We start from the raw sequence: 16342 nt of genomic DNA, 5'->3' as shown, positions 1-16342 counted from the left end.
TGAGGGCCTCGATTTTTACCTGAAGGAAAGAAGTGCATTCTTCATATTAACAGAAGATCAGATTGTAATAAACACATTGTTTATCAAAGATAGTTCAGAATCACAGAGTGCATCCTGGAAAGTAAAACGGTAGTTTCGGTTTTATTAGAGCTGTTCGTTATTCAGTAACAGTATTGTTTATGAAAATCAGCCAACGACCTCTTGCACAGGCTGTTTTGGAGGAATCACTGACATATGAAATGATCATCAAAGATTAGAGCATAATTAACTACAAAGCGGACGAAGAACGGAATGACATTGAAATTAGTTCTCCTCATAATAAATTAGCATGTAACATGTAACATGTAACTGACCGTAAATGAATACCATACAAACTCATTTAGTCAGCGTGATTACCTACCATAATATTTTCCAGTTAATGCCTACATTTCAAGGTGTATGTCTATAGAAAAACTTATTCCATATTATGCACAATGCTGTGGATTTTCACGCCTTAGTTATATACCAATGTATTCATGTACATGCCGATTGTTCATTACTTTGTTAAAGGGACTGAGTCACAGATTAGCACCAAAACATTTTTTTTTCTGTAACGAATCTCAGGACAATTATTTAATAGAATGCGTTACGCTTTGATATCAGAACTGTAAAAAAATGACCAAAATGAAAAAAAAAGATGTGTCGGAGACCGGGTTCGAACCCGCGTCGCCAAAATTGAAATCCTGCGTCTTACTCACTGAGCTACAAAGGCTTATTCTAATCGGGTGACATAATTAAGCTATCCACCTACTTCGGGAATATCACGTGATAACACCGACTAGCCAATCACGCATAAGGAATGAATTCTACCTGGTAGACATACCCAGTAATCTTTTTAATGGAAAAATACGAAATAACTGCTAAACTTAAATAAATTGTAAACTATGTGGTACTTCAGTTAGTAAGTTCCAATGCATTGTACACATCGATGCCAAGTTTATGTCAGTTTTCGACAATTTTCTTTTTTTTTCGCTATTTTATCATACGTGAGCCAGCTCCTTTAAAGTTAACAGTGTTGTTTACGTCATCGTTGTTGACATTCAAATCGTAACTGCTCTGAAAGTTTAATGAATACACTTGTGATCTGCTGTATTTCTAAAAAGATTTGAGACAACAGTACTGTTTTATATCTAAGTATGTTAGCACGTCATCTAATAATATTCAACGTTTAAAACTTAAAACCGATGCCGTTAATTACGTTGTTAATCTTATTAAAGTTCTAAACCATCGCCCCAATATTTCATATAATACAACCTGCATTTTCAGCCAATGAAATTGCAATCATTATGTACTAGGCTTCATCATTAAGAGTTTAAACTTTCGCGAATGTTTAAAGGCCCACCTACTGTCACTCATCCGATACACACTCCCTGCGTTATATTTTGCGTTGGCTATGTGTCAACCAATGGGGTAGTATTCTAAGACAGTTTGATGACCTGAAGTTATCTATTTATGATTAATAAAGGCTGGTTTTCTTCGCTTACACCGCCCATTCTTAGTCATTAAAATGTAACTCCATGTCATCTTACTATTACATGGACCTACCCGTCGAGTTTCCCAAGCGAGGAATGCTCCAAATGACAGCAGCGTGCCCTCAATGATGTAGATAACCAAGTTGAAGTAGATGGCGTTTTCTGAGAAGCAAACACGTACATACGGGTGGACTTCCTCGTCATTTCCTATTTGGTAAACCTGGGGGCAGATAACAGAAGATCACGCTGGCTAGGAAAGTGCTTAAGTTTTACGAAAGTTAAACATATAACATAAAAGTATACACATCCCATGCATATAGCTGTTAAAATATGATCTGCAGCCAACTGTTTAAAACTGATGTTTTTATCTGGTTAAGTCAAAGCAAAAATATGTATTGTTTGTTTTATATTCAACTCAACTCAACTCAATATTCTTTTATTATATTACAGTTTACATTTAAGTAAAAGCATGTGAAAACTCAATATATATATGTTAACACAGGTATAAAGAGGTGGGTTAATGGCTTCACATCAGGTTTGGAGTTCATCATTATACAAAACAATTATAATAAGTAAGGGGAATGTGGTTAGTTTAAATGGTATTATTTTTATAACAAAACAAATTCTCTTATTTGAATAAGGATACTATTTAATCGATGCAGTAATGAGATAACAAATAAAAAACTATTGAACACATGATCAGATTCGTTTTAAGTGATTAACTAAGATTTTAACAAAAATTGCTGTTTTCCTAAAGGTATCCGGGTTCTTAAAATTTAAAACTTCACTAAAATTCAAAACATTAGGTCTTGAGTAAATACGACAATATATGTTAAACAAATTCTGAATAATTAAAAAATAGACATGTAAGTAAATAGTGCAGTTCGTTACCGATATCATTTAGATTACAAAATGTACACTTTCTATTGAAATGTGGTACAGCATTCTGTCTGCATCTACCGACTTCGATAGGGAATTTATGATTGCTAGTGCGGAAATGCAAGAATGTAAAACGTAGAGATTTGGGTAAGATATTAAGGTACTCCTCAAATTTAATATCGGACTTAAACAGAGAATAAATTTAAACCTTAAACTAGAAAAAAAGATTGCCTGGGGAGAACGTATCATAGTGTAATACATTTGGATGGTTGTTGTGCTTTAAAGTGGTTAGCAAGGTTGATAAATAGCATCACGAAGTATTTATTTATTTTTTCCAATTAATTTGAAAATTGAAAAAAATAGTTAAAAAATTTCGTAATTAACTTATTTTTGTAATAAGCAAAGAAAATATTAGTGATATTAAAAGTAAACGTAGTTCTGTCATTCTCGGACACTTTTTTGAAACTGAGAAAGTTTAATACAGTCATTTGCGTTTGTTTTCTTAATAATTCATAACTGTGTTTATTGAATGCTTTGGTATGGCCACGCCGCTAGAGGTATAACCGGAGTAATGTTCCTGTTTATAATTGCTTGTGTCCACAAGCAGACAATGACAAAGTATGCATTAAAGTTCCTACGACCAGTTTTAGAACTATGAAATAAATACGGGACGAGCGACATCTTGCCTTCTATAAGGGTTTGCAATATTGTATGGGCAAATGACAATCGAGGATGTGTTTTTTTTTCTAATTAACATACGTAGATCGATTCAGACGAATGCACCAGCACACACCAAATAAGTTGAAGACAAATTATAATTGGCCCTGATAGAGTATTTCCCAAATAACAACCTCACCTCCTTCGTTAGATAATCTGTGACGATGTAATGCGGATAGACTATTTCCATTATAACAACCTCACCTCTTTTGTAAGATAATCTGTGACGATGTAATGACGATGTAATGCGGAAAGAGTATTTCCATTATAACAACCTCACCTCTTTTGTTAGATAATCTGTGACGATGTAATGCGGATAGAGTATTTCCCAAATAACAACATCACCTCCTTCGTTAGATAATCTGTGACGATGTAATGCGGATAGAGTATTTCCATTATAACAACCTCACCTCTTTTGATAGATAATCTGTGACGATGTAATGCGGATAGAGTATTGCCCAAATAACAACCTCACTTCCTTCGTTAGATAATCTGTGACGATGTAATGCGGATAGAGTATTTCCTTCATAACAACCTCACCTCCTTCGTTAGATAACCTGTGACGATGTAATGCGGATAGAGTATTTCCTTCATAACAACCTCACCTCCTTCGTTAGATAATCTGTGACGATGTAATGCGGATAGAGTATTGCCCAAATAACAACATCGCCTCTTTTGATAGATAATCTGTGACGATGTAATGCGGATAGAGTATTTCAGCTATAACAACCTCAACTCTTTTGTTAGATAATCTGTGACGATGTAATGTGGATAGAGTATTTCCAAAATAACAACCTCACCTCTTTTGATAGATAATCTGTGACGATGTAATGCGGATAGAGTATTGCCCAAATAACAACCTCACCTCCTTCGTTAGATAACCTGTGACGATGTAATGCGGATAGAGCATTTCCATTATAACAACCTCACCTCCTTTGATAGATAATCTGTGACGATGTAATGCGGATAGAGTATTTCCATTATAACAACCTCACCTCTTTTGTTAGATAACCTGTGACGATGTAATGCGGATAGAGTATTGCCCAAAGAAAAACCTCACCTTTTTTGTTAGATAACCTGTGACGATGTAATGCGGATAGAGTATTTCCTTCTTAACAACCTCACCTCTTTTGTTAGATAACCTGTGACGATGTAATGCGGATAGAGTATTTCCAAAATAACAACCTCACCTCTTTTGTTAGATAACATGTGACGATGTAATGCGGATAGAGTATTTCCCAAATAACAACCTCACCTCTTTTGATAGATAATCTGTGACGATGTAATGCGGATAGAGTATTTCCTTCATAACAACCTCACCTCTTTTGTTAGATAACCTGTGACGATGTAATGCGGACAGAGTATTGCCCAAATAAAAACCTCACCTCTTTTGTTAGATAATCTGTGACGATGTAATGCGGATAGAGTATTGCCCAAATAACAACCTCACTTCCTTCGTTAGATAATCTGTGACGATGTAATGCGGATAGAGTATTTCCTTCATAACAACCTCACCTCCTTCGTTAGATAACCTGTGACGATGTAATGCGGATAGAGTATTTCCTTCATAACAACCTCACCTCCTTCGTTAGATAATCTGTGACGATGTAATGCGGATAGAGTATTGCCCAAATAACAACATCGCCTCTTTTGATAGATAATCTGTGACGATGTAATGCGGATAGAGTATTTCAGCTATAACAACCTCAACTCTTTTGTTAGATAATCTGTGACGATGTAATGTGGATAGAGTATTTCCCAAATAACAACCTCACCTCTTTTGATAGATAATCTGTGACGATGTAATGCGGATAGAGTATTGCCCAAATAACAACCTCACCTCCTTCGTTAGATAACCTGTGACGATGTAATGCGGATAGAGCATTTCCATTATAACAACCTCACCTCCTTTGATAGATAATCTGTGACGATGTAATGCGGATAGAGTATTTCCATTATAACAACCTCACCTCTTTTGTTAGATAACCTGTGACGATGTAATGCGGATAGAGTATTGCCCAAAGAAAAACCTCACCTTTTTTGTTAGATAACCTGTGACGATGTAATGCGGATAGAGTATTTCCTTCTTAACAACCTCACCTCTTTTGTTAGATAACCTGTGACGATGTAATGCGGATAGAGTATTTCCAAAATAACAACCTCACCTCTTTTGTTAGATAACATGTGACGATGTAATGCGGATAGAGTATTTCCCAAATAACAACCTCACCTCTTTTGATAGATAATCTGTGACGATGTAATGCGGATAGAGTATTTCCTTCATAACAACCTCACCTCTTTTGTTAGATAACCTGTGACGATGTAATGCGGACAGAGTATTGCCCAAATAAAAACCTCACCTCTTTTGTTAGATAATCTGTGACGATGTAATGCGGATAGAGTATTGCCCAAATAACAACCTCACCCCTTTTGTTAGATAACCTGTGACGATGTAATGCGGATAGAGTATTTCCATTATAACAACCTCACCTCTTCTGATAGATAATCTGTGACGATGTAATGCGGATAGAGTTTTTCCCAAATAACAACCTCACCTCTTCTGATAGATAACCTGTGACGATATAATGCGGACAAGAGTATTGCCCAAATAAAAACCTCACCTCTTTTGTTAGATAATCTGTGACGATGTAATGCGGATAGAGTATTTCCTTCATAACAACCTCACCTCTTCTGATAGATAATCTGTGACGATGTAATGCGGATAGAGTATTTCCCAAATAACAACCTCACCTCTTTTGTTAGATAATCTGTGACGATGTAATGCGGATAGAGTATTTCCTTCATAACAACATCACCTCTTTTGTTAGATAATCTGTGACGATGTAATGCGGATAGAGTATTTCCTTCATAACAACCTCACCTCTTTTGTTAGATAATCTGTGACGATGTAATGCGGATAGAGTATTGCCCAAATAAAAACCTCACCTCTATTGTTAGATAACCTGTGACGATGTAATGCGGATAGAGTATTTCCTTCATAACAACCTCACCTCTTTTGTTAGATAATCTGTGACGATGTAATGCGGATAGAGTATTGCCCAAATAAAAACCTCACCTCTTTTGTTAGATAATCTGTGACGATGTGATGCGGATAGAGTATTTCCCATATAATTAGCACCACGGACAGAACGCCGACCAGAATAGCGATGATACCTAGAAGCTGGTAATCCTTTATTGTCTGCAAGGAAAATATACATGTTAGTAATTGTGCTCGTAGATTGTACAGACAGAGAGGTAATACTCGTACTTGTAAACAAACAGAGAGGTCATACTCGTACTTGTAATCAGACAGAGAGGTTATACTCGTACTTGTAAACAGACAGAGAGGTAAATTCGTACTTGTTAACAGACAGAGAGGTAATACTCGTACTTTTAATCAGACAGAGAGGATATATTCGTATTTGTAAACAGACAGAGAGGTCATACTCGTACTTCTAAACAAACAGATATATTATACTCGTACTTGTACACAGACAGAGAGGTTAAACTCGTACTTCTAAACAAACAGAGAGGTTATAGTCGTATTTGTATACAGTCAGAGAGGTCATACTCGTTCTTCTAAACAAACAGAGAGGTTATAGTCGTACTTGTAAACAGACAGAGAGGTCATACTCGTACTTCTAAACAAACAGAGAGGTTATACTCATGCTTGTAAACAGACAGAGAGGGTATACTCGTACTTTTTAACAGACATGGAGGTAATACTCGTACTTGTTAACAGACATAGAGCTAATACTCGTACTTGTTAACAGACAGAGAGGTTATACTCGTACTTCTAAACAAACAGAGAGGTTATACTCGTACTTGTTAACAGACATAGAGATAATAATCGTACTTGTTAGCAGACAGAAAGGTAATACTCGTATTTGTAAACAGACAGAGAGGTTATACTCGTACTTTTAAACAGATTGAGTGGTATAGCTGAACTGAATGAGAATTATAAACGTCAGAATAGAAGACGGGATGAATTCAATGTAAAAACTATTTACATTACATCCAACCGGTGCGATCAAAGTAGCAATTAAACTAGAAGATCAAATTATAAAGAATAGAGCATATATTCTGGAGTGCTTTGACACGTCTCGAACATTCCAAACGACACTAAAGGCGGAGCGTGTATCAGTTGCGATTTATCAATCTTATCAATCATAAGTTTATCGCTTTCACGGAACGTTATAACTAATTAGCAGGCGCCCGGGTTTGGTCCAGGATACACTCTTTGTGCTGGGTTATTGAACAAAAATTATCCCCGTTACGAAGCAGATTTAATTTGAGATATAAAGTGACTGCAAATTACATAATATATAATAAGACTCATGTTCGGAGATTGGATACTAATACAAAATGTATAAAAGATGTGTAGTAGGTAAGTAAATCGAAATTCAGCTAAATTTACTTGGGGTTGCTTCCTTACCATTCGGAGGAGTTTCTTGTTTGTGAAGATCCTGTACACTCGCCAGGTTTTTGAGAATAGTGAACCAAACGTGATGGTGAAGCCCAGACAAAAGCACCAGGTACGGGCCTGAATTAAAGGATAACAATAAAAATTAAAAAGGGTAAGAACGAATACAATATTTTTCGAATTATTCCAGAACTTTATATGTATAATCAAATCGTATATTCTCCTTTTCAACGTATGACCGTACAATATATTTCCATATCCGGATGCGTGAAAAGGTTCCGTAAGGAAATCGGGGTCGACGCCGCTTTCGAGTAAGGGTGTTACGAATACTCTGTAATAACTATTATCAATAATGTTGTCAAAATCTGTTTTTAACGACTTTATAATTAAACAAAAACCGGAAAACACACAATAAGTTATTTAACGCTGTTCTGTGCAATATACATAATATTATTGATCAGCCTATGTACAATTTTTCATTCATTTTTGTTTTAACAAACCTCACTATCGCTGATTTGACTTAACATACTGTTGATGAACGAACAGCTGTGAATGTTTATTTTCTACAATAACAACATGTTTCGCAAATGTTAATCAATTCGCTTAGAGCGTCAAAAGGCTGTCGGCCTGCTGCATTTTGTGAGTTACATATTTTCATGTTTTCGTGAAACAAATTCACTTAAACACCTAAATATATAATATGCATGCTCATGAATTCCTTCGCAAATATTTTTAGATTTTTATGCTGATGCGCAATTAAATCAAATCATGGAGTATCAGTCACTTGAAAAAAGCATTTAAAATGTGGACTATCCAAATATTTGAGTTATACTCAATTGCATATGCAACCTAGAACTTTGGTTTCATAAACAATGCACTGCCACGGATAAGACATTTTCTAGTTAAATCCACTTAATCAACATGGGTGTGTTGTATTTAATTTACTTTCAGGATATGACCGCTTAACCAAATGCATCAAACAAAATGTATTGGACATGTTGATTAAGTTTATGTTTAAGGTTTCTTTCTGCGATGATAGGATCCTTGCGAAAAATTCATCTAGCTCGAATCACCAAAATACTTTTTTATTTTCTGTATGCATTGATGTATCTTAATACTACCTTCAACCTTAGTCACTCGTGGACAAAATAAACATATTTATATTAGTGGTTTATAAATATGCATTCGCGGCATTCTAAAGGCACTGTGCTGAAATTACTGAGAGAATCTTCACACACATTCCGTTCCATTCGGCATAACATGACTATTCTCCCAAATTGAAGCAGGCCGAAAGCCTGTCAACGCTTTACGTGCTTTGATTTTAATTGTAAAAGTGTATAATATGCATTTATTTTTGGGTAAAGGTTGTTAGTATATACTTACACGAGTAAATGGTTTAATTTGACACAGTTGCAAAACTAACAATAGGATGCAATGAAATATTAAAATTTCATTTAAAACATTTAGGTTAGATACCCAAATGAGCACTTTCTATACGATCCATGATTTTCTGGGTTTTACCGGGTTCTCCGGGTTAATTTCCAGGAAATCAACCTGTCCAAATCCGATGACCAAGATTCTTTTGTTAACCGATAGTATCTTGTTTCCCGGCCGCGGCCAAAACGTAAGCACAAATATATACAGGTATTACATTTGATTCTATTATTGCATTCTGCTTTTTATATTGCGTTTTGTAACTCGTCGATATTAAAATAATAACTGAAGAGGTATGGGTTCGATGCCAAACAGGGTGACAGTTATCTAATGGTAAAGTTATCCGCCTCTCGCCGAAGAGGTTTTGGGTTTGCTACGATACAAGGAGATATTGATCTAGTGGTATAGGTGTTTGCCCCTCATCGAAGAGATTATCGGTTCGAACCCCAGCAGGGTGAGTTAACTAGTGGTAAGGGTGTTATTCTCTCCGAAGACGTTGTGGGTTCGATGCCCAGCGGGGTGAAAGTAATTTATTTATAAATGTGTCCGACTCCCACCGCAGAGAGGTTTGGTTCGATCCTAACAAGAGTATTTTCCCATGGCCTCACAAAATAAGTACTGGTTTCTATCGAGGAAACGCACTCTAGAGTTATTCTTTATGCTACCAGCTTCCGGTAAAAATTAGGCTAAACGAATTATGTACAAACTTAACAAAAACACTGAGTTTAAATTGAAGTACATAAAGTTGTTACCTTTGAAAAAAACCAATTAAGATGGAGTTTTAAATGTTTAGATTAATTGATCATGACTTATGGTACACGACAATGATTTATGTGTGTGGTATACCGTTATTCTTGCAATTAAGCTAATAAATAAACATCGATATTTTAATATTTTCCAAGACTTAATGCAAACAATTATCGCCATTTTCACAATATTTGAGAAACTATGTTGCCCCGGGGTAATGAACGAACATCTTCCAATGTTATAAATGGTACATTCTAAATCATGTTCATTTTTTCCCCTTTCATTATCTAAAAGACACTTCACGTTTTTTCAAATAAAGCCATTGTAATGTCTGTGATATTCCTATTTATTACTTTTATAAATTAAAGATGATAATCATTCTGTTCTTATCGTTTTTGGATCATTTAATAAATTTAAAATCATTAACCCTGGAAATTAACCCTCAATGTTTTACATTTATTCATATCGTTTGTGTGAGAAAGGCATAAAACGTTCCCTTTTCCAACATTAATTTAATAGTGTATGTATAATGACTTTTATAATTAACTCCATCCAGACCTCGAACTTCAAAGTAGAAAATCAAATGTATGAAACTTATTACAAATTATATTTGAAAACATTTTTGGTTGTATCACGGACACTTCAACGTCTAGGACAAGACATTGGTTTCTAATCGACACTGTGATTTTACAACTCAACTCAACTCAAATATAACATGGTTAATCATTTCCTGGAGGTTAAATGCGGCTGTCAAGCAGCTGAGACCCTTTTGAAACCCGTTTTGTTGGGGACTAGGAAATAGTAACTTGTGTAGTAAAGGGTTGGCGTATATTCTGTTATTCTGTATTCTCTCGCTTGTCTTTACCTTTGCCTTTGTAAATTGGGACCAATACGCTTGTATTCCATTGGTAGCGTTAAATATAACCGTGCGACTACTTTTGGATTGTCACAGAAACGGAACTATTTCTAGTATTCCTTCATTTTTAAAAAAAAAAAGTTAACTATTATTACCCGTTTATTAAAAAGTCTACTATACACACAAACAATAACGGAACACATACAAAGAACAGAATATAATATCAGTAACAACATTTCAATTTTAAGTTTAGAACTATTGCTTCTATACAACGTTAAAGATTTAAATTTGCACATATTAAGTAACATTGTAAGTATCTAATCATGTGTTTCCGGTACGGATAGAAAAATCCGACCCGAAGGCACGTGTGTAAGCTGGTAACGAGGCTTGCCGAGTAACCAGCCACGTAGCGTGCCCTAGGGTCGGATTTTTCGATCCGGACCGGAAACAACATGATTGAATTTTTTTCTTGCATATCTAAATTTATCAATTTGTGGAAAAATGACGTTGAAAACGAACATTTGTACAATTACACCAAAAAGCGCGTGCGACTTTGTTTACCGACGTCACAGAGCGCAGTAATTTTGAATAACTAAAAATAGCGTTTTTTAACGATTATTTATGTTCAATTCTAATTAAAAGTCATGCAAACATATATATTTGATTGCGCTTTATTGAAATGGCATAATATATTGTTCATAAACCATACAATAAATGAAATAAGAATTGGCGCGTTGTTGCGCGTGACCCATCTTACATGGGGTATGTAAGAATGGGTTTTCCAGCACTGGTCACATGACCGGAAACACACGTCCGGTATGCAAGAATGGGTTTTCCAGCACTGGTCACATGACCGGAAACACACGTCCGGTATGCAAGAATTTGTTCTACTATTTCGTTGTTAGTGTCGTTTGTATCAAATTGGTATTTTAGCCGATACACCGGATATCAAAATATATCAATTATTTAACACATATTTCTGCTATGATTTTGTGAATTGGATCATGCAATCAAATATAACTATTCAACGGTATGGAATATTTACGATCAAAGAAACCCCAACATACCTCGCATACAGAGGTGTAATGCGTGCCAGTTGTTTTGATGAAGACGGTAATGTAGCATAGGAAACAGCCGAACAACAGAACATTGTTGATGTTAGGGGATGACAGCTTTACAAACCTAGAACAGAACATGTTCGATGTCAGGTGAAAACAGCTTTACAAACCTGGAACAGAACATTGTTGATGTTAGGTGAATTCAGCTTTACAAACTTGGAACAGAACATTGATGATGTTAGGGGATGACAGCTTTACAAACCTGGAAAAGAACAGTGTTAATGTTAGGGGAAGACAGCTTTACAAACATGGAAAAGAACAGTGTTGATGTTAGGTGAAGTCAGCTTTACAAACATGGAACAGAACATTGTTGATGTTAGGTGGAGTCAGCTTTACAAACCTAGAACAGAACAGTGTTGATGTTAGGTGGAGTCAGCTTTACAAACCTAGAACAGAACAGTGTTGATGTTAGGGGAAGTCAGCTTTACAAACCTGGAACAGAACAGTGTTGATGTTAGGGGAAGACAGCTTTACAAACCTGGAAAAGAACAGTGTTGATGTTAGGGGAAGTCAGCTTTACAAACATGGAACAGAACATTGTTGATGTTAAGTGAAGTCAGCTTTACAAACCTGGAACAGAACATTGTTGATGTTAGGGGAAGACAGCTTTACAAACCTGGAAAAGAACAGTGTTGATGTTAGGGGAAGTCAGCTTTACAAACCTGGAACAGAACATTGTTGATGTTAGGGGAAGTCAGCTTTACAAACCTGGAACAGAACAGTGTTGATGTTAGGGGAAGACAGCTTTACAAACCTGGAACAGAACATTGTTGATGTAAGGTGAAGTCAGCTTTACAGACCTGGAGAATAAACGTCAAGCTTTATCTATAAAAAAGACTAGGTGAATGATGATATACATTTTTAAGTCAACATACTTGTTATATTTATGCCAATATACAAGGTGAAAGGATCCGTGGATAAACACATTTGTAAGTCAACCTACTTGTTGTTACTATGTATGATATTGAAGACGAGAGGACCTACGGGGATACCCACTTTCAAGTCAACCTACTTGTTGTTTCTATGGACGATATTGAAGACGAGAGGACCTACGGGGATACACACTTTCAAGTCAACCTACTTGTTATTTCTATGGACGATAATGAAGACGAGAGGACCTACGGGGATACGCATTTTCAAGTCAACCTACTTGTTGTTTCTATGGACGATAATGAAGACGAGAGGACCTACGGGGATACACACTTTCAAGTCAACCTACTTGTTGTTTCTATAGACGATATTGAAGGCAAGAAGGCCTACGGTGACGAACATGCCGATGCCTGCTATCACACACATGCTGATGTACAGGGGCCATGGAATAATCACCTCCTCAAACTTTATGGACGTAGAATCCCGAGGTATGTGGTTGTCTGTGATCGCAAAATAGAAAAAGTCATTCTAACAGCAATTATGAAACATATACAACATGGCCACACATATTGTTAAAAGGGGCAGGAACAATGCCGAACATTCTCGCAACGAGAGCACACAAAGTCACAGCCATACAATTGACTTTATGAAACGCATCCAGCGTAGATATTACATACCAAGTTATTGATATATATCCACAAATATAGACAGTATTTTTACATCTATTTTTATTCGAAATAAGCATGATCAATATTTGCTTTTTCTCTGACCTTTTAGACGTATTCATCTACAGGTCGTGGGTTTTTGACCTTTAACTGAACTTCTTTGACAGTATCTTGCGTGTGTGAAAATGTTTTTAAATGATGACTAAGCTTTGAATTAAAATGAAATCAATTTTCCGATTCAATTATGCGCTAAGGACCTTTTCAGATAAGATTAGTATAAAAAAAAATCATCTGTAAGATTGGTAGCATATAACTTGACAGGTTTTCGCCCTTCTCATTTATCAGAGGTTCGACAAGGGCTTAATCCAGCTGTGATACGCATAGCATCATCAATCTTGTGTACAAGAATGGTTTTCGCATACAAACACATTATTCAGTTCCGTTGTATTGTCTGATTTGCGTTTCAATAATTTATGTAACATGTTATTCAAGAGACTGCACTTCATAACTTAATACGGGCAATTCCATTTTCCCAACTTCAATTGTGTATAGAAACTGAATAAACCGTTTCTGTCTATTCTCTCAATAATAATGGGTATTGTTTTGCTATTACTTATTCTTCAACGCACTTCAGAAGGCAGTAAATTTTTCTCTTTCTTTTTATTAAGAAGATATGGTGTCAAAGATCGTACACTTCTGAGACTTTTTTCTCTTAACAACACTCATTCTTTCTTTAACAGACTGCAACACAATTTTAATTTGCAATGCAATGGTAACCTAAACTACTTTTTTAATCCAAAATAAGCATGTTCAATATTTGCTTTTTCTTTGACCATTTAGATGTATTCGTGTAAATGTCGTGCGCTTTTGCCCTTTAACTGAACTTCTATTAAACAGTCAAAGACAGTTCTAAAACCCGATTCCGTGACAAGTCTTATTAAATAAGACACGCAAGACAAACCATGGCGAGCACACAACATGCAGTTCATGTGAATATGGTTGAAATATAAAGGGAAAACCGTTGATGAAAGCTAAGTAATAAAATGACTACCTCGCTGATCTTTTAGTTTCATTTAAGTGGTTTTGTAATTTGGTTAGGGTCACATTCTTTTCAAAAAACAAGTAGGATAGGCAGGCAAAAATGTTAAAGATGCATTATTACACCCCAATCAGATTTAAACATGTTGAAAATAGTGGTTCTTATTAAGGATACCGAGTTTGATTTTAAAGAAATGAGCAGAAAACACGGTTTTGCTACCTTATGAGACGATAGTTAATCGCAGTAAATATTTTAGCATTCACCAATCATTTAATATATTTGCGTTTTCAGCTATTAAATACACAGTTTAAATATTGTTAATAGTTATTAATATTTTCCATAAATGCATTATTTAGTAAGTAGTTGAGGGTGTATCACTCAAGATTCATGTTTATTTATATGAGTATGAATTGAATTTGAATAAGAGTGTAACTTTTATATTAGGCTTTATAAAATGACGTTATAGTCAATGAGGAATGGTGTTTAAGTAATATATTGTATAAAGTTTAAAATGTTTTAAACTACATATTAAAACACTTAATTACTATTTCTACCAACGAACTTTAGAAACGGAAAGGTCGGAGCCTATTTCGTAGGTAGGGTCGGGTAATCCGAACCAAATTATGTTTAGGGGAGCTAAATGCGTTTGAGACATCGATCGGCAATTATTATCAGTGTACGATAACCGTAAGTCTTTTAGGTCTTAATTGCAGACTTACACACTTTCTAGGTCTGATTCTAAATACATTCAATGCATAATCATTGGCAAGAATTTTCATAATCTCCCATTGCAAACCTTTCCAAACAAGAGCTCCCTTGATCCATTCGAAGTATGATGGCATTTTATCCTGGCGATAGTAAGCGATGAGTACCCTTTCCCCACCTGCAACACAAATAAGCTTTTCACTAAGTAAGTTACAATTTACTTGTAGCTATAACATACGGAATGCTGTTACGCGCACTCGAAATTACGATGATGACAACGCGAATTAACGAAACTATATACTGAACACGAGTTAATACGATTGTAAAAACACGACAGTACACTGATGAAAACGCGATAGTACGATGGTGAAAATGCGACAGTACGATGATGAAAACGCGACAAAACGATAGTACGATGATGAAAACGCGACAAAACGATAGTACGATAATGAAAAGGAGAATCACGATATTACAATGGTGAAAACGCAAAAGAACAATGGTGAAAATACGATAGTTTATCGCATTATCATCATCGAACTGTCGTATTATCGCGTTTTCGTTATCGTACTGTCGCGTTTCATCATCGTACTGTCGCGTTTTCACCATCGTAGTTTCGTGATTTCGCGTTTTCATCATCGAACTATCGACGTATCTCGGTTCAGATCAACACATTAATAGGCGATGGCCCTAACGATTGAAATTATCTTAGTGTCACAGTTTAATTTTGTCATATGTTTGTGAAATGAACTCGAGCCAGCATTGAAAATGAACACGAAGTTGAGTTAAATAGAAATTATCGATGTATTGCTAATTTTTATTCAGCTTTAAGATAAAGTATGTGTTTCTGATCACATAAAACGATGATTTGTATTTTATACAGCAAAATTACCATCTTTGCCTCGGTAACAGCAAACTCAGACTCAAGAAGCTATTGCGTTCAACATAATGCTACCTTCTCGAAGACCCGATCAAATGGTTTCAACTTTTTAAAATTGACGATGTACTTTTTCGTTTATTATTAATTTCAATGTTATCTACAATTAAGATAACATTTATAAAACATTCCCAGAACAGTAAAATACCCTGGACGCGTTCAACCCGTATGATCTTGTTCGGATCCAAGCCCTCATGGAAAGATATCTGTCCCGATGTCCCGACCATAGAAGACTGTGCCATACACTCAAAGATCTCTTCTCCAATGTCGGCGTCGGCGTATGTAAACTGATCTAGAGTCTTGGCATGTCCTAAAGAAAACACGGTTGTAATAGTTCTTAATGGTGACATACGCGTTATTATTCATCTCGTTATAACGACTTACGTATCTCGTTTAAACGACTCAGTAACTTTTTAAAACGACTTACGTTCTTCGTTTAAACGA

At 35.7% G+C, this 16342-nt stretch overlaps 1 protein-coding gene across 1 annotated transcript in view; it reads right to left on the bottom strand.

Moving 5' to 3' along the window:
- Positions 1-16140, bottom strand: part of LOC128226972 (gamma-aminobutyric acid type B receptor subunit 2-like) — a 17002-nt gene extending 862 nt beyond the window's left edge. Inside the window, exons 1-8 of the mRNA XM_052937109.1 lie at positions 16047-16140; positions 15056-15142; positions 12905-13055; positions 11635-11749; positions 7543-7650; positions 6184-6306; positions 1585-1731; positions 1-19 (exon numbers count right to left, since the gene is read on the bottom strand). The exon at positions 1-19 is cut by the window's left edge and continues 170 nt beyond it. Of these exons, the coding sequence (XP_052793069.1) occupies positions 1-19; positions 1585-1731; positions 6184-6306; positions 7543-7650; positions 11635-11749; positions 12905-13055; positions 15056-15142; positions 16047-16140 (844 nt within the window). The remainder of the gene's footprint in view (positions 20-1584; positions 1732-6183; positions 6307-7542; positions 7651-11634; positions 11750-12904; positions 13056-15055; positions 15143-16046) is intronic.
- Between the last annotated feature and the right edge of the window lie 202 nt (positions 16141-16342).

Source organism: Mya arenaria, chromosome 1 (genome assembly GCF_026914265.1).
Source record: "Mya arenaria isolate MELC-2E11 chromosome 1, ASM2691426v1".
Taxonomy (NCBI): domain Eukaryota; kingdom Metazoa; phylum Mollusca; class Bivalvia; order Myida; family Myidae; genus Mya; species Mya arenaria.
The sequence above is the reverse complement of the archived record's forward strand: the minus strand, read 5'-3'. Positions and strand labels throughout refer to the sequence as shown.